The sequence below is a fragment of the Chiloscyllium punctatum genome, chromosome 35, assembly GCF_047496795.1.
Source record: "Chiloscyllium punctatum isolate Juve2018m chromosome 35, sChiPun1.3, whole genome shotgun sequence".
NCBI lineage: Eukaryota > Metazoa > Chordata > Chondrichthyes > Orectolobiformes > Hemiscylliidae > Chiloscyllium > Chiloscyllium punctatum.
In genome coordinates this window covers 16,019,961-16,046,831 of record NC_092773.1, presented here as the reverse complement: position 1 = coordinate 16,046,831, position 26,871 = coordinate 16,019,961, and the positions used below count along the sequence as shown (strand labels likewise).

Here is a 26,871-nt window from a genome sequence, read left to right as displayed (position 1 = left end):
AGCAAGCACAATTAAAACACAAAGGAATAGCTTGAGGTGCAGAAAGAATGAGATTAAAATTATACAAGCAAAGGCTAATGTGTTGTATTACAGGGTCTTTTAATTCCTAGACCATCAGAACAAGAACAGCCCAATCCCCTGACCTCACCAAACATTCACCAAGGTTGAAGGGACCATCCACACTGTCAGGTTCCTTCGTGTGACACTTCTTGACCCTCCCCTTCCCCGAAAGTAGATGATAAAACAAAAAATAATTAGCATTTCTCATAAATTCAGTTGGTAAATCTAATAAAAATCAGTGACCACAGTGGACAGTCCCTTGAAGCAGTGATCATGTTAACAGCATTTATGCTGGCTTTAATTTTCTTCCCCTAATTTAATTTAAGCAGGCAAGGTCAGATAACCACTGGCAGATTTGCAGGATTCAATCTTAAACAATGAAATGCATACCGAAACAGAACATACAGTTAGTGAGAGACACCAGTGCAAGGTCATTAACAGATAGATTGAGGCTAAATCACTGTCTATGTCGAGTCCTTATCCCTCCCCGATCAGTTGAAAAAACGCCCATCACAATTTGACAGCCACATACACTGAAGTAAAATGTACATTCCTGCAACTGCCAAAGGGAACACAACAATATCACTATGAACTTATTTTCAATCCTTGCAAACTGTAACTCCTTTAAAATATGGCAGACCACCTCCACGAACCTTTGAATGTGCAAGCGGGGGGCATCTCTTTTTGTTAGTAATGCCTGACAAGTGAGCCTTCCTCATCATAACATTCTCATCTTGCTTTGTCTGTACTGGCCGTATTTTCGAACTGTCTCTCACTTTGCTGAACAGAAACTTAACATGTTGCACACCCATCACCCCTGATGTACCTTCCCAATGCCCAAATCAAGACTGACCGGCACAGGATAGTGTTGGAGACTTTTCCACAAGATCTTAAAATCAAGAAATGTCGAATGGCTGACTCCTGTTTCCTATGTGCATTTTTGCATGCGTCTATGCCCCCTGTGGTGAGAGAATTACAGCTATTTACGACCATCTGGCTGGGGATATTCCTTCTTGTCGGAGACCAAAATGACTAGATTCACTAGATTCTGGGAGGGATTCACCATTGAGGGGGAGTTTGGCACCCTTTTTTGCATTGTTGGCTAACAGCTCAGGCACACTCCAATCACGCTTGTTCCACAAGCAAGCAACAAGTCAACACATCTCAGACCAAGTCCATCATCTTCCCAGAAGACCTGTCCTCTGTTAAAGAATAGAATCCCTACAGTGTGGAAACAAGCCCAACAAATCCACAAGCCCATCAGCCCACCAACCCTCTGAAGAGTAACCCACCCAGACCCATTCCCCTTCCCTACTGTCCGATATTTACTCTTGACTAATGGACTTACCCTACGCACCCCTGAACACTGGCCAATTCACCTAACTTGCACATCTATGAATTGTGGGAGGACACCGGAACACCCAGAGGAAACCCACGCAGACATGTGGAGAATGTCTGTGTGGAGTTTGCACAGTCACCTGAGGCTGGAATTGAACCCGGCTCCCTAACGCTGTGAGGCAGCAGTGCTAACCACTCAGCCATCATGCCGCCCTGTTAAGCATCAGGCCAGACCCCCTCAAAACACTTCAAGCCCAGACCCTAACTTTTCTAGATGTTTTGAGAAGGTGTAAAGTGGATATTCCAGAAGGTTTTAAACAGAACAGAATGTATTTACAGAGTACTGAATGAAAGACCAACAAAAGAGAACAGAATATAGAATAACTTAACCTATCCAAAACTCAATAGGTCATCCCAATTTAATGACACAGTTCCAAATTCCTGCAACAATTCCCATAAACACACCTTAGCAAAAAAGGTAAAATCAAACACAGGGTCTCACAGGAGAGAGATGACAGAGGGATTCAACACAGATCACCTTCTTTCAGTCACAAAAAAGATGACTGCTTGCTAAAACCAAACCCAACCAGAGTAAAGCTAAACTGGGGAAACTGGCCACTCCCCTTTCATTGTACAAGTGTTTTTTTTTAAACCTGTAAGCCTTTTGCCTGAGGCAGTATCTGCAAGCGACAATCAAACTGGCCCTAAAACTCATCCAAACCAGACAGAATGGAACTTCTGCATTTATGACCTCCATGGAAAAAAACAAAGACAAACTAAACTTGTTAAAGGAGCATCTTCGTCACACCTCTCACCCTCAACCAAGCATCTTAACCAAGTATTTTCAGCTATCAGAATTCTTTCTCTTCCACAATCATTTGAAGTTTTTTTTATTTATGGAAGGCATTAATTTACTTTCACTGACTTAACGGAATCTGTCTGTGGCCTGCAGCTGTTTGCTCTTCAAATACTCAACTATCAAGACAATTCCTGCAAACCCCAAAGGTCTGCTGTGCTACTGTCCAAATCCTATGCTTTAACAGGATCACTGCTGTGAGATCAATATTACAAAAGAAAGCACTTTACACAGACATCATGGTTATTCCCTGTTTATGATACTCAACTTGGACATGGTTAGAATGAAGGATATATGCCTGTCTTTTGGGGGACAAGAGGAAATGACCACCCATTCATCATCTTATATTGACAGACAATATCTCATCAAGACATTGGATTTAGCATGTCAGGGGAACCCTATCTTTTAAGTCATGACTTCAGCAGTATTTATCGTTTTGAAGTTGAATGCTGCATTTCACCAACCTTCTCTTGGTTTGGCCAGTCCAGACAGCACACAGCCTCCACCTACCAGCAGTTCACACAGTTAAAAGTGAGTGGGGACAAGAGTATTCATCCATTTAGGATTAATTACATTTTTCCTTCCAAGTTTTAACAGAAGAAGGAACGCATTCTAATGTCATGAACTAATCTAAAAAGGTTAAGGAGTGGGATTATATCGACGTTATACAGAGATTATACTTTGAGTCTTCCTGTGTGCTGAAAGGGATATGTTTTTGCTGAAATCAACAATATTTTTCCCTTCTTATTCTTCGAACTTCTCTTTGCATTCACCAATTTATAACTCAGTCACACAGAGATTCTGTCTGGAAAGACCAGAGTTCAGGAGAATCCAAAGGGATTGTACAAATACATTAAGGACATAAGAGTAACATGGGAGAGAATAGAGCCCAGTAAAGACCAGCAAGGCTGCCGACTTGTGGAACCACAGGAGATGGATGAGATACTAAATTACTATCTTGCATCAGTGTTAACTGTGGACAAGGATACGGAAGATATAGAATCTGGAGAAAGAAATAGCAATATCTTGTAGATGTGCATAATAAGGAGCTAGTGGTGCTGGACATCTTAAAACATATAAAGGTGGATAAATCCTCATGATCTAATCAGGTGTACCCCAGAACTCTGTGGGAAGCTAGGGAACTGATAGCTGGGTCCCTTGCTGAGATATCTGTATCATCGACAGTCACAGATGAGGTGCCAGAAGACTGGAGGTTGGCTAATGTGGTACCATTATTTCAGCAAAGTGGAAAGGAAAAGCCAGGGAACTATAGACCAGTGAGCCTGACATTGGTTGTTGGAGGGAATCCTGGGACATGACGTTCATGTATTTGGAAAGGCAAGGACTGATTAGGGATAGTCAGCATGGCTTTGTGTGTGGGAAATCATATCTCACTAACATGACTGAGTTTTTTGAAGGACTAACAAAGAGGATTGATGAGGGAAGAGCAGTGGATGTGATCTATATGGACTTCAGTAAGGCATTCGACAAAGTTCTGCATGACACACTGGTTAGCAAGGTTAGATCACATAAGAATTAAGGGAGATACAGAACTGGCTCGAAGACAGGTGGTGGTGGTGGAGGGTTCCTTATCAGACTGAAGGCCTGTGACCAACAGTCTGTCACAAGGATCGGTGCGGGGTCTAGTGCTTTTTGTCATTTGTATACAAGATCTGGATGTAAACATTGGAGGCATGGTTAGTAAGTTTGCAGATGTCATCCCAAATTGGAGGTCGAGTGGACAGTGAAAAAATTACTTCAGAGTACAGCCAGATCCTGATCAGATGGGCCAATGGGCTGAGGAGTGGCAAATGGAGTTTAACTTAGATAAATGTGAGGCGCTGCAGTTTGGAAAAGCACATCAGAGCAAGATTTATGAACTTAATGGTAACATCCTGAGGGAGTGTTGCTGAAATAAGTGACCTTGAAGTTCAGTTCATCGTTTCTTGAAAGTAGAGTCGCACTGAGATCAGATAGTGAAGAGGGCATTTGGTATGCTTGCCTTTATTGGTCACTGCATTGAGTTTCGGAGTTGGGAGGTCAGGTTGCAGCTGTACAGGATGTTGGTGAGGCCACTTTTGGAATACTATACGTAATTCTGGTCTCCCTCCTCCAGGAAGGATGTTGTGAAACTTGAAAGGGTTCAGAAAAGATTTACAAGGATGTCGCCAGGATTGGAGGGTTTGAGCACAGGGTGAGGCTGGAGCATCGGAGACCAAGGGGTGACCTCCGCGACGTTTATAAAATCATTAGGGACATGGATAAAATAAATAGAGCAGGTCTTTTCCCCAAGTGGGGGAGTCCAGAACTAGAGGGTGTAGTTATAAAGGCATCTGGATGCGTATATGAAAAGGAAGGGTTTGGAGAGATATGGTAAAGATGCTGGGAAATGGTACTAGATTTATACGGGATATCTGGTCATCATGGATGGGTTGGACTGAAGGGTCTGTTTCCATGCTGTACAGCTCTACGACTCTATTAAGTACTGACGAGTTTAAGTTATTTCAAGAGACGCAAAGGGTGGCTGGTTGAATCTTGCAACTCAACTGAGACTTGAAACAGGAAAGCAAATATAGCACAGCCAGATCAAAGTTTCTCTGGCGTGCGCACAATGTTGTGAAGATGTTATCCACTGTGACAGACTTAACTACCTGTTTGACAGTCAACTTGATTTCAGATCTCAAGGTGTGCAAATGGTTTGCGCCCAATAGTGTGAGCATACTCCAGAATTATGTGGAACTGACAGAGTCCAAGTGGTTCACATGACATATCTATTCCATCCAACCAGGATTCACACAAGACCAGAATTGAATTTGTGTTAAGCAATCACAGTGATTTTTTTTCTGAAACAGACAGAATGAAATGACCATGATGTCTGATGTACAGGGTGCAGGTGACAATCTGGTAGAATCCAAAAATCCTACACTGTCACGGAAAATGACTGATTAAACAACTTACCTTGCATCTGCTTCACTGTAATATTCTCTGGCTACAATATCTTCAAAAAGCTCTCCTCCAGTAACCCTGCAGATAAAAAGAGACAATTGTTAACTCTGAACAGAGACGAGCTTTGAAGGATTCATGCTTTGGTATCAGCTGACCTCCTTTCCCATTCCTGCTGCTCAGGAGATTGGTCAATCTGATAAAATACTGCCAATAATGGAAATCTGAAATGGAGAGAGTAAGGTCATGAACAGGAAACAGGAGCTGGCAAAAGCACAGTGAACCAAACTGACTCCGTCTGTGCCGTGAGAATCAAAATTCTTAAGATGGTAAAATAATATGGGCAGTAGGAATAAGAAACAAGTAAAGCAAAACAATAGCAGACATCAAGAACGCAAGAATGCTCCAAATATGTTATATCCTATTTTGAGAAGAATAATCTTAAGAGACACACAAATTGATTACACAGTGACTTTCGGGTCAACAGTTTTTCAAATTTTGAATGATGACTGTTGTCTAGTTCCTCCTTAAAACAAATCAGACAACTTGAACCAGAATGTTATGAATGAATTTGCTCAGGTGTTCCAGAATACTGAAGTGGTTATGAATCAAATCATTATGAATGCAAGCCAATATCAATGCACACCACTCCCAATTTTATGAGGAAAGAAGGTACAATAACCTTTAACACCAAACAAGCTATCTGTAATTCTAATTGTCCCTCAAGGTAACAACACTTCCCAAATCGCTTGCAGTTTTATGCAGTTGCAGTCTCTCTGGCTCTGAATCTGGGTCTGTGAAGCTGCTTTCTCTTTTTCTCTCTGCAGGCAGTCAGCTCGTCTCTGCCTCTTACCAAGCTAGTATCCTCAGAAGGCCTCCAGAAGATTCAAGAGAGTGGTTGAGAGAGCTTGGCCTGCAGGTGAACCCTATTTTTATACAATTTTGGATGGTTTTCTGGAACTTTCTGCAGTCCTGGCCAATCGGGGAGAGACGCCTAATAGTTTGAAACATTGTCAATCATTTGAATGGCCTGCTACTGTTCGTTTCTTTGTGGAGCAGCACCTGGTGCCTTTCTGTCTGGGCCCTGCTTTGTTCGGTTGGGACATTCTTGAGGATGTGTCTGTCCAGGATAACAGTTGCCTTTCACATAATAGAACATAGAACATAGAACAATACAGCACAGAACAGGCCCTTCGGCCCACGATGTTGTGCCGAACTTCTATCCTAGATTAAGCACCCATCCATGTACCTATCCAAATGCCGCTTAAAGGTCGCCAATGAATCTGACTCTACCACTCCCTCGGGCACCGCATTCCATGCCCCCACCACTCTCTGGGTAAAGAACCCACCCCTGACATCTCCCCTATACCTTCCACCCTTCACCTTAAATTTATGTCCCCTTGTAACACTCTGTTGTACCCGGGGAAAAAGTTTCTGACTGTCTACTCTATCTATTCCTCTGATCATCTTATAAACCTCTATCAAGTCACCCCTCATCCTTCGCCGTTCCAACGAGAAAAGGCCGAGAACTCTCAACCTATCCTCGTACGACCTACTCTCCATTCCAGGCAACATCCTGGTAAATCTTCTCTGCACCCTCTCCAAAGCTTCCACATCTTTCCTAAAGTGAGGCGACCAGAACTGCACACAGTACTCCAAATGTGGCCTAACCAAAGTCCTGTACAGCTGCAACATCACCTCACGACTCTTGAATTCAATCCCTCTGCTAATGAACGATAATACTCCATAGGCCTTCTTACAAACTCTATCCACCTGAGTGGCAACCTTCAAAGATCTATGTACATAGACCCCAAGATCCCTCTGCTCCTCCACCTGACCAAGAACCCTACCATTAACCCTGTATTCCGCATTCTTATTTGTTCTTCCAAAATGGACAACCTCACACTTGGCAGGGTTGAACTCCATCTGCCACTCCTCAGCCCAGCTCTGTATCATATCTAAGTCCCTCTGCAGCCGACAACAGCCCTCCTCACTGTCCACAACTCCACCTATCTTTGTATCATCTGCAAATTTACTGACCCACCCTTCGACTCCCTCCTCTAAGTCATTAATAAAAATTACAAACAGCAGAGGACCCAGAACTGATCCCTGCGGAACTCCACTTGTAACTGGACTCCATGCTGAATATTTACCATCTACCACCACTCTCTGACTTCGACCGGTTAGCCAGTTTTCTATCCAATTGGCCAAATTTCCCTCTATCCCATGCCTCCTGACTTTCCGCATAAGCCTACCATGGGGAACCTTATCAAATGCCTTACTAAAATCCATGTACACTACATCCACTGCTCTACCCTCATCCACATGCTTGGTCACCTCCTCGAAGAATTCAATAAGACTTGTAAGGCAAGACCTACCCTTCACAAATCCGTGCTGGCTGTCCCTAATCAAGCAGTGTCTTTCCAGATACTCGTAAATCCTATCCCTCAGTACCCTTTCCATTACTTTGCCTGCCACAGAAGTAAGACGAAATGGCCTGTAATTCCCGGGGTTATCCCTATTCCCTTTTTTGAACAGGGGCACAACATTCGCTACTCTCCAGTCCCCTGGTACCACCCCAGTTGCCAGTGAAGACGAGAAGATCATTGCCAACGGTACTGCAATTTCCTCTCTTGCTTCCCACATAATCCTAGGATATATCCCGTCAGGCCCGGGGGACTTGTCTATCCTCAAGTTGTTCAAAATGTCCAACACATCTTCCTTCCTAACAGGTATCTCTTCTAGCTTATCATGTAATGACATTAACACCTGGCTGCTGTGTTTCATAGAATCACCACTCTGTGGAAACAGGCCATTTGGCCCAACAATTTCACACCGACCCTCCAAAGAGTAACCCACCCAGACCCATTCCCTTGCCCTCCTACTCTACCCCTGACTAATGTACCAAACTTACACATCCCTGAACACTGGGGCTTGACCAATTCACCTAATCTGCACAACTTTGGATTGTGGGAAGAAACCAGAGCACCGAGGAAATCCACACAGACACGGGGAAAATGTACCAACTCCACACAGACACTCGCCTGAGGTTGGAATCAAATCCCGGTTCCTGGCGCTGTGCCGTACCCTGGTGTGTGGGTTCTGTGACTTCACAGTTATACTTGGTTAATATACCCAGCATAGGAGAAAGTGAGGACTGCAGATGCTGGAGATCAGAGTGGCGCTGGAAAAGCACAGCAGGTCAGGCAGCATCCAAGGAGCAGGGAAAGTGACGTTTCAGGTATCAGACCTTCATCAGGAATGTGGGGGCAGAGGAAGGTGATGGATAGATGTAGGTGGTGGGGGGAAAGTAATGGTGGTAGGTCAGAGAGGAGGGTGGAGCATATAGTTGGGAAGGAAGATGGACAGGTAGGACAGTTCAAGAGGGTGGTGCCGAGTTGGAGATTTGGATCTGGGAATAATGTGGGGGGAGGGGAGATGAGAAAACTGGTGAGGTCAACGTTGATGCTGTGTGGTTATACGGTTTCAAAGCAGAAGATGAGGTGTTCTTCCTCCAGGTGTCGGGTACAGCCAGCATGCCTTGCAGTTTGGCCAAGTTAACAATCTGTGTTTAACAGCCAGGAGGCTGCTACATGCCCATGCCTAGACCATAGTTCACTCCAAACTCTTGCTCTAGCGGTCATTTTCCTTGTATGAACATTGGGCACAGAACGCTCAAGGACCATGAAGAAGATCAGAGAGAAGGTTAAGCTGTCAGATGAAATTCCCTGGCGCGTGCAGGGATTTTAAATAGCTCCTTTGCATCAGCCTCCAGTGTTGATGACAACGCTATGTGATCAATACCACACTGAAAAGCTGCTATTCAAATCAAATGTGTCAAAGTAAATGCAGATGAATTTTTAATAAGAATTAGTGATTTCTAAATGATCATTGCTGGCATTTATCCACAGGTGCTCCATGAGCCACTTGAATGCATTAAACTTGAGGCTGTAGTCTGACATCAGTGTCACTGACAGGAAAGAAGTCCATGCATAACCCATCCTTCAAAATGTCCAAACCCAGGAAACTACACACTCACATATTAGGCTTGGTGTCGAAGAAAGAATTATTGGTGGTAAATAACACATTCAGCTTGACCAAGAAAGAAATGTGACACTGTGTTCATTGAAGGAGAAATGGCCTCTCGCAACAACCTTGTTGAAATATTTGAAAATTTTCCCAAGTTAATACATGTTGGAAGCCATGTCCACATTGATGGTTAAGACTTTCAAAGGGTGTGCACAACACTTGGTTACTCAGGTCCTTAATTGGTTGAGGACTTCATTTGCTTTCTGGAGACAGTAATTGGTTGCTGTCCAGGGAGACTGCTCAGAACAAGAAACCCACATTTGTATCAAGACATTGGGGCAACTGTCCCCCCTCAAGCTTGTGCATGACATGAAGGCAGACGTGAGGAATGTTGGGTCAGCCACCATCCTACTAAATGGCAGAGCAGGTTCAAAGTGTTGAACAGCCTACTTCTGTTCCTATTTCTCATGTCTTTGAGCGTTCAAATGGACAAGAGAATTCATGGAGGTGTGTGCACCGGGGTGAACAGATGCTTCTTCATGTAGGTCACTGTCATGACAAACAGCTGGGCTGGGCATCTCCAAACAGGTTGTGTCTTCAAGATTTCTAAGTGGTAGATTTACCAGAGATGATCATTCACTAGTCAGTGATGGCCTCATATAGGTGACACAGTAATTTCAAAGCTAAAAACATTATAATGTCTCGTTAAAGCGATTAAATAGAAAGCTAAAAATATCCTTTTGAGAATCAAAGTCAGAGCCTTTCTCAATTACCACATCAAATTTGGTTCCTTTTATGACGAGATATTTGCAGGCCTTAGTATAAATCTACAAAAGGACTTCTATGTGGATCCACAGTTTCAAGGTCATCAGTAGAAAGGTTGTTTTTTCACTTTAGAAAAGCCAAAACGTGGACTTATTGAAAAGATCTATATAAAACAGTCAGAGTATGATATATAGTCCTGGTGGATTCCAAAAAATTTTTGGTGGGCCAGGGAACATGACTTAAGTAATGTAAGCAGAGGACTAAATGAAATACAATGAGGTGCTTCTTTTTGCAGAATGACAAATGATTTCCAGTTCTCTGCCAATGTGTGGTAAAACCATCTTGAGTAGGCAAACATGGCAGATGCAGAACATGGCTAAATGTCCAAACTACGTTCTACACTGTGGTATCAAAACAGAAAAGCATAATATTACTGAAATAGTGGTATATTGTGACATATGGATTCACAAAGGGACATGGTACCGAGGTCTGCCCAAGTCAATGAAAAGTAGATAATCAATTAGGAAGGCAATAAAAAAATTGTTTCAAATTAGCCTGCTCAAAGAAATGTTATTCCACACTTCTGGTGCAGGATGGTCTTGAACTGGGCCTTCTGGATCACCACCATTGCACCAATAAGAGTTCATCTCAGCAATTGTTGGCCTGCACTGCAAAAGGATTCCAGTTCAGAAACAGAAACGTCTTCCTGCAGTTATACAGGGCCTTGGGGAGACTACACTTGGCAGTATTGTATCAAGTTGGTCTCTCGACCGAAGAAAGGACCTAGCATTCAGAGGCAACAGCAGACGTGGTTCCTCACGGAGACTGGAGGTGGTGGCAGCAGCAGCATCAGGGATGGCAAAGGAGACGAACCTTCTCCAACAATTGGAGGTGGTGGTGATGGCAGCAGCCTTTTAAAGTTGGCAGTGCCGGCAAGGCGATATATCAAAGGAGAGCAACCAGAGCAGAACTCTTAGCAAAACAGCGTCCATGGCGGCCTGGTCTGGCAGCAAACCAATGACCCCTAGATGCGGGACGTGTGGGTTCAGCATGGGACCCGGCAGCAGTGGCAGGATGGGCACAGCACCAAAGAGATGGTGCCCAAAGTGTGGTGAGTCCAAGCTTGGTGGGTCCAGCACAGGCGGTGGAAGGGGGTTGGTGGCACAGGTGTTGTTTGTGAGCCGGCTCAGGGCTCAAAACTCATTTCAGTTGTATCTTTTATGCTTTTTATTCTTAAACTATTCAAAATGGCGCCACATTCCAGCAAGTATTGAAGATGTCACTACATTTACTGTACTATTCACTAAAAAAAATACAAGTACAATAAATAAATTATTCATTGAAGTTACAGAGCCAGCCAAAACAAAGAGAAACCTGTAGACTGGCACAAAAGTCCGAAGGAAGACAATTTTACCATTCCTCTTCAAGACTCTGCTCTCTTCAGTGACAGTGTGTGTATGTGTTTGTCTCTGTGAGCATTCTGCAGTGGGTTAGGTTTCTGTCTGCATCCATGTTTGTGTGGGTGTGCGCATGACCATCTGTCTGACTGTCCATCTGTGTGTATGTGCTGCAGTGCAGATTTTTCTCCATTGAATTCCTTTTCGAATTTGTGATGGAAAGAATTGATCTAACAAATGAGCAATATGAGGCAGTGACACTGAACAATTCCTTCGTTGTCTGCAGACAAATGAGTAAACAGCAGAAAAAGGACCTTGCAGAATATGCTGGAAAACTGAAGATAATCACTGGTTTACTATCAAGTCCAGATGCATCCTTTCCCTCTGTCTCCATGTACACTGTACTGTGATCTGTTGACACATTTGCAATCTAAGTTATTTGCACTGTCTCTGTAAATGCTGTTGCATTCTGCATAGAATTCATATTCTGATGGTATGTTGAGGGTACAGAGTATAACAGGAAAAGAAGAGCTACAGATTGTTCTCAAGGAGAAAGTGAGGACTGCAGATGCTGGAGATCAGAGCTGAGAATGGGTTGCTGGAAAAGCGCAGCAGCTTATGCCCGAAGCATCGATTCTCCTGTTGCTTGGATGCTGCCTGACCTGCTGTGCTTTTCCAGCAACACATTTTCAGCTACAGATTGTTATCAGCCCAATACATTCCATCTTGCAATTCTGGGAACATGTACATGCCTGCTGTGAGGTTAACAGTGTGGGAATTAAAAGTCAGTGGTCATATTGTTGGCTAAATTATTCAGAGAAATAGACTGCATATGCCAGAGACATGACTTCAACTCTCACCACTGCAGCAAGGTAAAACAACTCCTCAGAGGCCAGTATCCCACCACCAAGTCACCCTTTATTTAGGGTTACTCAAGTCGAGTCCTTGCCCCTAATCCAGCTTCCTCAGGGTGAACAGATTCTCTGACATTCCTGTTTATGTCTGTCAGCCAGGGCTCCTTGATTAGACCAGATTTGAAAAGTGTGGCACTGGAAGAGCACAGCCGGTCAGGCAGCATCCGAGAAGCTAAAGAGTGAAGGGCTTTTCAGCCCAAAGCGTCGACTCTCCTGCTCCTCAGATGCTGCCTGACCTGCTGTGCTTTTCCAGCGCCACACTTTACGACTCTGACTCTTCACCATCTGCAGTCCTCACTTTCTCCAAGATTAACAGCCCCCATCAGGGAACTCAGATTCCAAGAGATCCACATAACTGACCTTGTTCCAAACAGTACACACAGGGTGTTACATGTATTTCATCAATCTCAAATAAAAACTGACCTCGCCTCAATAACTGTCACTATAAAACTGCCAATTTATAACCCTCAAACATTGAAGGAAGGAAACGTGCCATTCTGATCTGGTGTGCCACGTGACTGATTCACAAATGGGCTGGGAAGTCATGAAGCTGTATCAAGCCAATGCAGTGAAGGTAAAAATGCCAAGTTAGCAAAGCTGCACGAGGTGGCATGCTTGCTCAACAGTGACGGCAGCATGCTACAAACAGAGTGAAATGACTCCCAAACCAACTGATCATTCAAAGCTCTGCAGTCTAGTCACAAGTGGTGGTCAACAATTCAAAACTGAACTGGTGCAATTGTTGCACAAGCATTTCGATCATCTGACGGCAAAGCCCAGCATGTCAGTGCAAACAACAAGACTGAAGCATTTGGAACCAGCTTCAGTGAGAATATCAAATGACACAGTGACAATGACCTCCTGTCGATGTCTCCAGCAGCACAGACATCAGTCTTCAACCATCTCACTTCTGTCTTCAGTCAGTTTGCCTTACAATAAATAATAGCAAGCAATGACTCAAGACAGCAAATTCAGCAAAGGCCAAGCACAACAGTTGCAATGCTGAAAACTCATGCTTGAGAACCAGTCATGTCCAGAGCTGGCACTCACCAGCAATACGTGAAATTGACCAGAAATGTTCTGACCTTAAAAATGCAGGACAAATCCAGCCTGATTATTTACTGCCCCATCAGATTATGTTCAATCACAAGCCAAGTGACACAAAGTCATATTAACCACACTGAACTTATACAGGAATAACCTGTTCATCAATGCTCAATTTAGTTTTCGTCAGGCCACCTTGTTCCAGACACTCTCCAGTGCCCGAGCATGATTGAAGTCAATATCATCAAAAGGGAAAGTATCTAATGACTGGAGTCATATCTAGCACAAAGGAAAATGGTTGTAGCTGCTGGAGTCCCAGAACATCTCTGCAAGAGTTCCTCAGAGTTATGTCCTTGGCCCAACCATCTTCAGGTACTTCACTAATGACCTTCCCACCACCATCAGGCCAGAAATGGCCATGTTCACTGATGTCTGCACAGTGTTCAGCACCATCTCCAACTGCTCAGAAACTGCAGTAGTGCACAAAGACTTGGATGATGTTCAGGCTTGGGCTGAGAATTTGAAAGTGACACTCACACTGCGAAAATGCCAGGCAATGACACTCCCAAGAAAAAGGAATTGACCTCTCTTTCACAATAAGTCACAAAACCGACACTGAACGCCCAATCAGCAACATTGTGGGGGGGTGACCACTGACCCAGAAATGCAAATGTCCAGCCATATCCCAAGAGCTGGTCAGTTTCTGGCAATTTGCTACTGAATGAAGTCACCTGTCCACCATCTCTGTGGCACAAATCAGGAGTGTGATGGAATATTCCACACTTGCCTGGATGGATCCAGCTCCAAAACACTGAAGAAGCTTAACATCAGAACTAGGAGCCAGAGTAGGCCATCTGGCCCTTTGAGCCTGCTCTGCCATTCAATAAGATCATGGCTGATCTTTTCGTGGATTCAGCTCCACTAAACCACAGTCCACCCTTAATTCCTTTACTGTTCAAAAATTCTATCTGAGCTTTACTGAAGTAGCATCAATCACTTTACTGGGCAGGTAATTACACAGATTTACAACCCTCTGGGTGAAGAAGGTCCTTCTCAATTCAGTCCTAAATCTACTCTCCCTAATTTTGAGGCTATGCCCTTTAGTGCTTGTTTCACCCAACAGTGGAATAATCTTCTCTACTTCTATCTTATCTATTCCCTTCATAATTTTATATATTTCTATGAGATCCCTCCTCATTCTTCTGAATTCCAATGAATATAATCCCAGTCTACTCAGTCTCTCCTTATAAACCAACTCCCTCGACTCCAGAGTCAACCTAGTGAACATTCTCTCACCCCCTCAATTGCCAGTACATTGTTTCTCAAGTAAGGAGACCCAAACTGCACACAGTACTCCGGGTGTGGCCTCACTAGCACCCTATACAGCTGCAACACAACCTCCCTGCTTTTAAACTCAATCCCTTTACCAATGAAGGACAAAATTCCATTTGCTTTCCTAATTACTTGTTGTACCTGCAGACCAACCCTCTATGATTCATGCATGCTGCAACTTTGTACCATTCAAGTAATATTCCTTTTTACTGTTACTCCTACCAAAATGGATGGCTTCACATTTATTAACATTGTATTTCATCTCCCTGACCTTTGCCCACTCACTTAAAGTATCTATGTTTCCTCTGCACAGTTTCACAGTCCTCTGCACATTTAACTCTACCACGCATCTTAGTGTCATTTGTCAACTTTGACACACTACACATGGTCCCCAACTCCAAATCATCAAAGTAAATTGTGAGTAATTGTAGTCCCAACACTGATCCCTGAGGCACACCACTCATTGCTGACTGCTGACCTCATTTATAACACTCATTTATCCCCACTCTTTACTTCCTGACGCTATGCATTTTTATCTGATGCAGCAGCCTCTTGTTGAAGGTCTTTTGGAAATCTAGGTACACCACATTTACTGGGTCCCCGTAGTCCATCTTGCTCATAATGTCTTCATAGAATTCCAAAAGATTTGTTAAGCATGACCAGTCCTTCATGAACCCAGGCTGCGTCTCCCCAACGGGGCAATTTCTATCTAGATGCCTTGCTATTTCTTCCTTGATAACAGACTCAAGCATATTCCCTCTGACAGAGGTTAAGCTAACCAGACTCTAAGTCTCCAACTTTTGTCTACTTTCACTTTTAAACAGTGGCATCACAGTTGCTGTTTCTCAATCTGCGGGAACTGTCCTAGAACCCTCCAACCACAAGGGATGAATGCAGATTTCTCCAGCTTTCACATTTCCCCTCCCCCCACCTTATCTCAGTCCCAACCCTCGGACTCAGCACCGCCTTCTTGACCTGCAACCTTCTTCCTGACCTCTCCGTCCCCACCCCCTCTCTGGCCTGTCACCCTCACCTTAACCTCCTTCCACCTATTGCATTCCCAACGCCCCTCCCCCAAGAGTCTCCTCCCTAGCTTTTTTCTTAGCCTGCTTGGCACACCCTCCTCATTCCTGAAGAAGGGCTCATGCCTGAAAAGTCGATTCTCCTGCTCCTTGGATGCTGCCTGACCTGCTGCGCCTTTCCAGCAACACATTTTCAGCTCTGATCTCCAGCATGTGCAGTCCTCACTTTCTCCTGTTCTACAGTCAAGCCAAATTCGGAGAATTATCACACGTGCACTTGCTATTTCTCCCACCATCTCTTTTAGTACCCTGGGATGCATTCCATCAGGGCCAGGAGACTTGACTACTCTTAGCTCCATTCGCTTGCCCAACACTACATCTTCTGTAATAATGATTGTTTCCAATTCCTCACCTACCTTTGTCAATTACTGGCATGTTATTAGTGTCCTCCACTGTGAAGACTGACACAACATACCTATTCAAGACTTCAGCCTTTTCATCATATCCCATAGCTAAACACCCCTTCTCATCTTCTAAAAGACCAATGTTTACTTTAGCCACTCTTTTTCATTTTACATATTTATAGAAACCTTTGCCATCTGTCTTTACATTCTGTGCTCGTTTTTTTTCTCTTTATAGTTTGTTTTGTGGCTTTCTGTTGACCTTTAAAGCTTTCCTAATCTTTTAGTTTCCTGCTGATCTGGTTTCCCTGGTTCTCATCACGATACTTTCAAAGGAATGTTGACGTCCATTCAACCTGTGATGATCTGGAGACAATGTGATGCTGATGGTAAAGAAAGCAGTTTAGTGTCAGCCCCACTATCCAATAACTGAAATGCTTGGAAATGGGCAAACATCAATTTGAATGACAGCACTCAGCCATCAGCACATCAGAAATTACAACATGACGCAGTGCAGAAGCTATTCAATCCATCACAGGTCCAAGTGGAAATTATGACAGAGATCTGGACTATCCTACAAAGTTGCTACTTAAAGTGAAAATGTTAGGAGGAACCTCAGACTATTAACAAGGATTTACAGGATTATACAATATTCAGCTCACAATTTTATTAAGTTTGAATTACCTCCCACAAGCACACCACCCCCAGTAGATTAGTACTCACAAGTCAAACACGAGGTAGTGAAATCCTTCTTCCGATATGCTGTCATGGAGACGAACTGAAAAAGAAAGCAATTTTACATTAAGCTTTAAACATTTGACTTCATAAACAATGCTCACTGAACACTTACATGAAAGGACAAGCTGTTGATGCATGTCACACACAACGAGATGAGTATAAGCACAGCAATGAGAAGCCTTTGAGTCCATAGCCCCTGAGTACTTACTGGCCTTTATCACACTAATTGTCCTGTTGGCTTTCCCTTGGTCCCTCACATTCTATGAATGCTTTCTGGTAACCTGCAACAATTTAGAACTGATTTATGAGTAAAACTAGATCATTTTCCTCACTTGTGTGATCTTTCCTAAATTTATTATGAGACCAATAGGAACATGTAGTAAGCGGTACATTCTTGACCCCCCAAATCTGCTTCCCCATTCGATCAAGGCACGGTCAATGTTTATCTTCCAGCCAGTATTATCCACTCATGGTCTACATGCCTTGATAATTTGGCCATAGATTTATCAAGAACAATTGTGAACACTTCAGTTGTTTCACATCCACAGGTTTTAAAAGAAGGAAGCATCAGAAATTTCTAACTTTGATTAATTGGTTATATTCTAAAATAGTTTAGCTGTAATTTTCAGATAAGTCTGGATTCTGTCACTCAAAGAAATAGCTTCATGGTGTCCAGTCTATTGGACAGTAATCTGATCATCCTCAAGCCACTCTGCTCAAAGGAGGCTTCTGCAACATGTTCTCAAAATTTAACCTTTTAAACCATGGCACAATTCTGGTAAAGCTGTCCAGTCATATTGCTGAGCTCAACAAACGTGGTGAAGATTTGATGTCCAACCAAGATGCTGTAATCCAGATGAGGTCTCACCGAGGCTCTACATACGAGCCGCCTGCAATTCCAAACCCCTTAAGTAATTCTCAAAATTTCCTGTACAATATAAATAACAATACATCCCCAGGGACTGTTGGCTTACAATTCCTGGCCCTGATTTGCTCAACTTCCAAACATGAGCGGGCCAACTACAGGGTATGTTCATGTCTTGCACTCTTCAACTGACAAAACCATCATTAAAAGGGAGAAAACACAAGATTTTGATCAAACCTACTGCTTTCTACCATCATATTCTTCTTATTTTCGGTCAGGAAGTTAAAGAATTCAAGGACATAGCACCTGACCTTTAGATTTTGGTGACTCCATCACCCACTGACTATAGTATCCAAGCAACTCAATTATTTAAGAAGCAACAACTGTTGAGGGCTGTGGATGTTCAAACCTGAGTACACTCAAGACTGAGACTGACTGATTTTGGACACCAAGGAAACCAAGGAATATAGGGAACATGACAAAGCAAGCTTCAGTAGCAACATGGCTTATTTCCACTCCGATTTGTTCTGCAAACTCAGCAATTGATGGTGAGTCCACAAAACATTTTCATTAGTTGACCTTGGAATTGGCACAGAATAAATTGGACATTTCAGAGAAAAAGGTCAGGAAAGTGAAAGAATCACGCATTCAATAAATTAAACCATGTGCCCAGTGAGAGTCTGTGGACAGCGTATTACACTCTTTAAAATGCGGTGATACAAAGCAGAACACATCTACTTTGGTCACCTCTCTGATCATGTGGGAAATGAAAATATGTCAATCAAGAAACAAATGATATTGCAGTATCTGCACATCTCAATGAACCATGAAATACAATTTGCCAAACTTACTTTCCTCTTGATTTGTTTTCACCAATGTGGGACAAACACAAACCCAAGTCATGGAAGAATGGCAGTATCTTAAATCTAGCTGATAGTCTTCAGAAAAGATGTCACTCTCTTAAGAGATGCACTTCACCTTCACGGCAGCCCAAATCACTTTAAAAGCACTGAACTCCTTTCTACAGCAAGTAATACAGGAAGTATGGCAGCCATATCTCAAAAACAGCAGTAACAAGGTGATGTGTCATTTTTGTGATATTGATTAAGGGCCAGTGTTGTTTGGCCACCAGGAAAACTCTCCAACTGGTCACTGAGCAAACTCATCTGAACCCATCTGCCCATATTAGGGGCCAGATGGAGCCCAAACTCCATATATCATAGCCAAAACAGCAACCTGAAGAGTGCAGTCTAAACTCAGTCCCGCAAAAACAAATTTCCTTATAGATTTGATGTAGAAGACTCTGGAGTGGGATCTGAAACCATAACCGTCTGATTCAGCGGCAGGACTGCTCCCCACAGAGATATGGTTAAGACCAACAATGAGGCTCGTGTTTCTGCATGTCAACCTCCAACTGAGCAATGAAAATCCTGCTCAGATTCTCCATTTCATTCTTGTTTCCATGGACACCATCTCGTTGCTGTAATTCTAATGGATAGTGCACATGTTACCGTCAGAATGCCTTTCAGAAGGGACGAGGTCAGACTGTGATGCATGAACTAACCTCTGAATGACCCATTCACATCCTACGGAATATTTGGCATAACCAGCTCAGCAAAAGCACACAATTTTCATGTGTTAGTTCAGAAAGATGACTGGAGATTGTGCAGATCTGCTGCCAATCTGCTTTTAAATTAGTGAACAGCACAGCTTGACTACGTTGAAGGGAGAAGGAAGGTAATAAGTATTCCACAGTCAGACCTTTGTGTTCTTAAGAAGAGAAACTACTTAACATCCATCTCAATGTAAACAGACGGGACAACGCAAAAGGAACACGGATTTCACACACTGATGAAAATGCTGATTTAATATCACTACAGCAAAGTGTTACCATGCCCATTTATAAATAATTGCCCCAACAGTTCTCTTCAGGGTGTTAATTTCCACCACCTCATTCCCGATGGAGCATCAAATCATCATTCATAGCAGTGCGCATGTTGGAGAACAAAACATTTTCCACAATATTTCATTACAAATTACCAAAGGTGTCTCGAGCCATCAGTCATCATTGGGGAGGGGTGAAATTGAGATGGAGAACAAAATCACTGGCTTTTACCAAAAAAACATCAGAAATAATCCTCACCTGAAGTGGGAAATCTGAAACATGTCATATCTTTAAAAAAACTGACCAAATTAAAAGCTGCAACTATCCAAGGCTTTTGAGCTTCCACTTAGACCATAGACTTTCCCGCACATTGCCAAGGTGAAAGCTAGAGAACATCAAACTCATTTCTTTCCTCTCCACTTGATCATCAAGAGTGGAGCAAAATCCCCAGGAGGTGGAACAGTCTTTTACACTGCTAAAGCTGGTGTTGAGGGCAGAGGGATCTCATCCGCAGCACTTGGGCTAAATAAGACCAATAATTAGATGGTTTAAAAATGATGTTGCCAAGGTCTCAGCCATCGTGAGTCAAAGTAATTCAAGCACAAAGATGACCATTTGGCCCTTTATGCCTCTGATGGGTGTTTCAAGGAGCAATCTAATTAGTCATAGAGTACTGTTATCTTCCCAAGTCAAGAATATACCCCATTCTTTTACCCAAGTTGCTGCTGACACGGTCTGTTCAGGCAATGCATTCCACATCACAGTGCATTCAGGTAAAAACTAACTGCTTCAGGTTTTACTCAAACACAGTGGGAAGTGTGCACTACATTGCACCTCTGCTTCTTCTGCTAATTACCTTCAATCTCTATCCTCTGGTTGAAGGTCCTCCTCCTACTGGAAGTCAGACAACACCAGGTGATAGTACTTCCAAATAAACCCGTTGGACTATGTTTCAGAGCATTGCTCCTTCATCAGGGAGCTAGTGGGGCAGGATCATAAGACACAGAATTTACAGCACAAGATCACAAGTCATGCAACTAATAGACATCTGACATTTTATAAGTTCCTACTTTGGAAATAGAACCACTGTGATCCAAGATTGGAATACAGATAGAATCAACCTCACACCTGTAATGCATTGTCTGAGCTGAGATGTCACTTTTTTTCATATAAAACCTTAAGTTATCTTGGGAATATCACTTGAAAGAAGTTCTGGGATTTACAAATGAATGAACTGAAACCTGCAACCCATTCTAAAAGTTGAAAGACTTAAAGTCAATCTAGGTTCGTTCAATATACCTTATCAGTTGCATGACACTGTGATCTTGTGATATAAATTCTGTGTCTTATAATCCTGCCCCACTCGCTACCTGACGAAGGAGTAGCACTCCGAAAGTTAGTACTTCCAAATAAATCTGTTACTTGAGAGTTTTCAACCCAAACCTGGACACTGTCCATGTGTTGTTGCATTTGGACACCACTGTTTCAGTATCAATGGAGATGCAAGTCGTGCTGAACACTGCGTAGTCATCAGCGAATATCCCACTTCTGGCCTGATGATGGAAGGAAAGTTAATGATGAAGCAGGTGAAGTTGGTTGGGCCAAGGACAATACCCTGAAGAATGCTAGTAGAGATGCTCTGAAGCTGAGGTGACTGACTTCCAATGACTCAGTCATCCTCCTTTGTGCAAGGTTGATTTCAACAAGCAGAGATATCACTCTTCATGATTCTCAGCGTCTCTGATTTACTAGGGCTCCTTGTTACACACTCAGTTGACTGCGGCCTCGATGTCAAGAGCTGTCACTCTCACCTGACCTCTAGAATTCAGTTCTCTAGTCCATGTTTGAATTAAGGCTGTAATGAGGTTACGAGCTTAATGGCCCTGGCAGAACCGAAACTGGGTGTCAGTGAGCAGGTTAATACAAAGGAAATGCTCTTTGATAAACTGTTGATGATACTTCCATTTTATTACCGATGACTGAAAGTAGAATTATGAGGTGAGAATTGACTGAGTTGGATTTGTCTGCGTTGAGTAAAGAACAAATGTCATCAAGTTTCCGCATGGTCAGGAAGATGCCAGGGTTGTAGTTGTGCTGAACAGCTAAGCCAGGGGCCTGGGACGTTCTGCAGCATACGTTTCAGTACTATTACTGAAGTGGCGTCTGGACCAACAGCCTTCGCAGTATCCAATGCCTTCAGCTATTTCTTGCTGTCAGATGGATGGCATAGAATTAGCTGAAGATTGGCATTTGTGATGCTGGGAGCCACTGGACATCAATGGATTATCCTTTCAACACTTCTGGGTGAAAAGTGTCCCAAATGTTCAGCCTTACCTTTCACAATAATACGCTGGATGGTTAAGAGACCTCCTCTTCCACTGAGTTCTTACTGTCCAACACTATTTATGGCTAGATGTGGCAGGACTGCAGGGGTAAGATCTGATCCACTTGGAGATTACTTCGCTTTGTGTATCACTAATTGTTTGTGCTGTTTGACGTATGAACAGTTTCGCTTTGTAGATTTACCAGGTTGACACGCCATATTTGTCAGGCATGCTCCTGGCATTTCCTCATGTACCCTTTACTAAACCAGGGTTGATCCCTTGGCCTGATGGCAATGATAGAGTCAGGCATATGATGTGCTGTGAGGTTGCAGTATCCCACTTGGGAAACAGAACAAGAACTAAATAGCCATGGACTTCATTCTCACTCTTGCAACTCCAGGACAGTAAGAACTCTAAATTACATCTGCTAGGATCTCCCTGTCTCTACCAGACATCCTCCCCCAACACTTGTAAAATTGCTCTGAGTTGGTGTGTGTGCTTTATTCTTGTTTTTCTGAGAGTTCGTAGGGAATGAAATAGGCACTCAAGAAAACCTTGGAATAGGCTTCTTCATTTTGACTGAGTTAACTTGATTAAGTTTTAAATCAAGTGTGATAGTTACTTGTTATATGTTGAAAGGAAAAGAAAAATATTTGCTTCAAATGACCCAAAGGGGGTTAAAGTGAGGAGAGACTAATGGCCGTAACAAAACCAACACCTAGGAAATACTTGTTCCCTTGGCTTTTCATCCCTGAACCAATTCTGTATTCACATTTATGGGGTCTCATTCACTGAATGGGATACAATTTGCGATTAAGTCAATCAGATGATATTTCACTGAATGTCGTCTTCAAAGTACAGAAATTTGGCAACTTGAAGCACCCTCAGTATTTCACAATACTACTCCGTCAAAAACACTTACCTTCAACTTGCACTTTGCGAGGAGAACCACAACAGGCTTCAGTTATTTGTCTGTGCAAAACGGAATTATCAAGAATTGTTTTAACATTCCAATACACAAGAGTCAGCTAACTTCAATGACCTCCTGAAATTTCTGCACTGTATGGATCTACATGCTACCACAAGTGAAGGTTTCTGAACTGATTTTCCACAATGAAATTATATCTCAGACATTAGCATCCTGCAGTCATATCTATAGCCACAGAAACAGCTGTCTGTTCATCTCACTGATCGATCCCCTTCCAGTTACAGAACATCTTCAATGTAGCGACAAATTACATGTTTGATAGAAACAATGCGAAACATCAAGCTATCTGAGCAGCAATGAGACCAAATAACCAAAGGTCTGTGCAAAGACATAGATTTGAATCAATGTGATTCCTGCTTTAACATTTATGCTTGTGTGAAGTGTCGACTTAAAGGAGAAAATGTACAAAGGCCAGCAGACTTAGAAAGGAAATTTAATCTTTGTGGCTACAAAGCTTAAGGCACATCACCTTTGGGGTAATGATGAAAATTTCTTTTGGACAGGAGGCCAGAATTGGAATAAAGCAGATCTTAGTGCCATGGGCTTTGAGGCAGTTTGAGGCAAAAGAAAACTGCAGAGCCAAGGTGGGATTACAGTCATAGAGATGTATAGCACGTAAACAGACCCTTCGGTCCAACTTGTCCATGCCAACCAGATATCTGAAACCAACCTCGTCCATCTGCCAGCACTTGGCCCATATCCCTATAAACCCTTCTTATTCATATACCCATCCAGATGCCTTTTAAATGTTGTAACTGTACCAGCCTCCACCACTTCCTCTGGCAGCTCATTCCATATAATGCACAAGCCTTTGAATGGACAAGTTGCCCTGAGGTGCATTTTAAATATTTTTCCTCTCAACCTAAACCTACAGCCTCTAGTTCTGGACATCCTCACCTCAGGGAAAAGACCTTGTCTGTTTACCATATCCGTGCCCCTCATGATTTTATAAACCTCGATAAGGTCACCCCTCAGCCTCAGATGCTCCAGGGAAAACAGCCCCAGCCTAGTCAGCCTCCCACTATAGCTCAAACGCTACAACTCTGGCAACATCCTTGTAAATCTTCTCTGAACCCTTTCAAGTTTCACAACATCCTTCCAATAGGAAGGAGACCAAAATTGCACGCAATATTCCAAAACTGGCCTCACCAATTAGCAACCCGAAGATGACCTCCCAACCCCTCGACTTTGAAATCACTGAGAATTTTCATTTGCTTCGGCTAGTTTGAAGTACTGATGATGAGACACCATCTTCAATTAAAATACAACCCAATGAACATTATTTAAAGCATAAACTGTATGCAGTTTGTTTCAGCATAGGTAATAATTATCATGTTGAGACCAGGCTTCACACTTCAGGATGTCGTGACAAGACAGAAAACACTCAGAGCTAAGGCGTGTTGCATTGCTCAGTCACACTGCGTTCTGAAACCCAAGCATACCATCCTCCCAGGGCTCCCACGGGGAACAACTCCACCCAATTACCTCCCACAAGTTATCCATTAAGGCAACACATGGCAATGCTGAGCTTCACAAAGTGAAAAACACAACAGCATGGAAAAGCCAAATTTAGTGACAATTTGCAACTGAATCAAGTGTTGGGGTGCAAATTGAAACATTTTCTAAAAATACAGAATTTTAACATATTGCATTGTGAATCTGAGAGGTTTCTCTCAGCTCGCTGAAATTCAGGCTAAAAAAAATCTCAAACAGGACTGCAATAATAATGATGCACAACTGACTCTTTTATGCACAAATTAATTGAAAATAGTTACCTTCCAATACCAGAACACAAGAGCTCCAAGTTTCTGTTGCAACAGCTTGACAACAATGAACCTATCCACTCCTACAATAAGTTATGAAACAACTCAAGGCACTGAACAGGAGGATGGATCCAAAATCAATGAGATCAGGATTAAATGAGATGACTGACATCAGAGCTTTTGAAGGGAGAAAGAGATCATGAAGAAAATTCTAAAAATGCAGCACAGGAAGAGTTTACGTAAGAAAGTAAAAATGTGTGGTTCAAACTTCAGTAACAAGTAAACATCAAGCTGAAAATGCTGAGCCATTGGAACATCGGAAGCAAGTGAGAAGGAGAAAGAGCCAGAGACGGGTGTGGGAGGGAACAGAAGAAGAAAAAAAAAAGAGGGGGAGAGAAAGAGAAGCAAGCATCGATATAATGGAAGTGCTGGTTAGAACAGAGACGAAGTGAGAGAGAGAGAGAGAGAGAGAGAGAGACACACACACACACACACACACACACACACACACACACACACAGTAAATCAGTCAGTGACGGTCCCAAAGTTTTCCATGCAATGTGGCCACTGCCCAGCATTTGCTCCCCAACTTGAAGTCGTCATTCAAGACAGGTAAGAGGCAATGACATTGATGCTGGTCTGGAGTCACAGGCCAGCCAGATAAGCTTTTGACAACAGATTTCCTTCACCAAGAACACGAGTGAACCAGATGGGCTTTTTATGACAATGGACCTGAGTCTCCAGACTCTGTGACTTGAGTTCCTCAATAATGCCAAAACTATAATAATCGGGCACATGTACAGAAAAAATATGCATCCCCAGAAACTGCAAAACAAGTTTTCTTCACACCCACCCATATCAATTAACCAGTTGTTCATGATTTATTCCAGAGATGATAAAGTAACTTGTAGTTAAGAAAAGCTCACAGAAAAACAGCAATTGAAAAGGCCTCCTTCTTTTGTTCAGATTAACTGAGGAAGACAACACTTGATATGAGGAAGTAAAGTTGATGATATGTTACTTGTAACATAACTGATTGAAGAAAATTATCTCAAGGTGGTTAAAAAGACAAAGAAATAATGCCCATTGTTTGACTGAACGATAAATTTACATTTAAATATCCATACTTCTATAAACAGGACATTTAGCAGAAGTATGAATATTTAACATCAAAATTTCAAGAAATCAGCTTGATTTTGAGGAGTAAATTACATTTCTAAGCATGAACAAATGCCTTGATGGTACACAACAGCTGTGATGTCTGAAAGCTCTGCCCTGAATTCACTCCAGAGAAAACGCACAGTTGTCCAAACCTGAACTGGAAACTGGAGTCAGGTGAGCAGTTTGGACAAGGTGATAGATGGAGTGAGCTTGTACCAGGGAGATTGCAGACAGTAAATGTATGGGCATGTTGGCAACTCAGCTGGTTCTCAGAGGCCAGCTTTACAGAGTTACTAACATCTGCTGCAATGCAACATTGAAACAAAGTCCACCTTAATGAACGCTCCACATAGCACCAAGGTCATAAAGGCACATAACACCTTGGCTATTGACATTAGAAGAGATGGGGTCCTATGCTGGTAGATTGCTCTTAAACACCAATGACTCAAATACTTCAACTGTATAGCCTTTAACATTCATGAACACAAACTGTCAGCATGTTGCAGAAGCCAACACCAGGGTGAAAATTCATTCCATGGATATAGGTGTCACTGGCACGGCCTGCATTTATTGCCCTTGATCGGAGTGGCCCACTCGGCCACTTCAGAGAACAGTAAAAAAATAGCTGGGGCCCTGACAGATATCTTTGTAGCATCCTTAAACACAGGTGAGATGTCGGAGGACTGGAGGATTGCTCATGTTCTCCCCCTGTACAAGAAGGGTAGTAGGGATATTCCAGGTAACTACAGACCAGTAAGCCTGACGTTAGTGGTGGGCAAGTTGCTGGAGAAGGTACTGAGGGATCGGATCTATTTATATTTGGAAAAGAATGGGCTTATCAGTGATAGGCAATGAGTTTTGTGCAGGGGAGATCGTGCCTTACCAACTTAATAGAGTTCTTTGAGCAAGTGGCCAAGCTGATATATGAAGGAAGGTCTGCTGATGTCATATACATGGACTTGAGTAAGGCGTTTGATAAGGTTCCCCACGGTAAACTAATAGAGAAAGTGAAGTCACATGGTGTGCATGATGTACTTGCGAGGTGG

At 42.8% G+C, this 26,871-nt stretch overlaps 1 protein-coding gene across 36 annotated transcripts in view; it reads right to left on the bottom strand.

Annotated features, from left to right (window-relative positions):
• LOC140459699 (calcium/calmodulin-dependent protein kinase type II subunit beta) overlaps positions 1-26,871 on the bottom strand; it is a 265,742-nt gene that overhangs the window by 135,308 nt on the left and 103,563 nt on the right. For all 36 annotated transcript variants that reach the window (XM_072554076.1, XM_072554075.1, XM_072554080.1 and 33 more), the window contains exons 4-5: positions 16,825-16,879; positions 5,213-5,278 (exon numbers count right to left, since the gene is read on the bottom strand). In XM_072554076.1, coding sequence (XP_072410177.1) covers positions 5,213-5,278; positions 16,825-16,879 — 121 coding nt within the window. The remainder of the gene's footprint in view (positions 1-5,212; positions 5,279-16,824; positions 16,880-26,871) is intronic.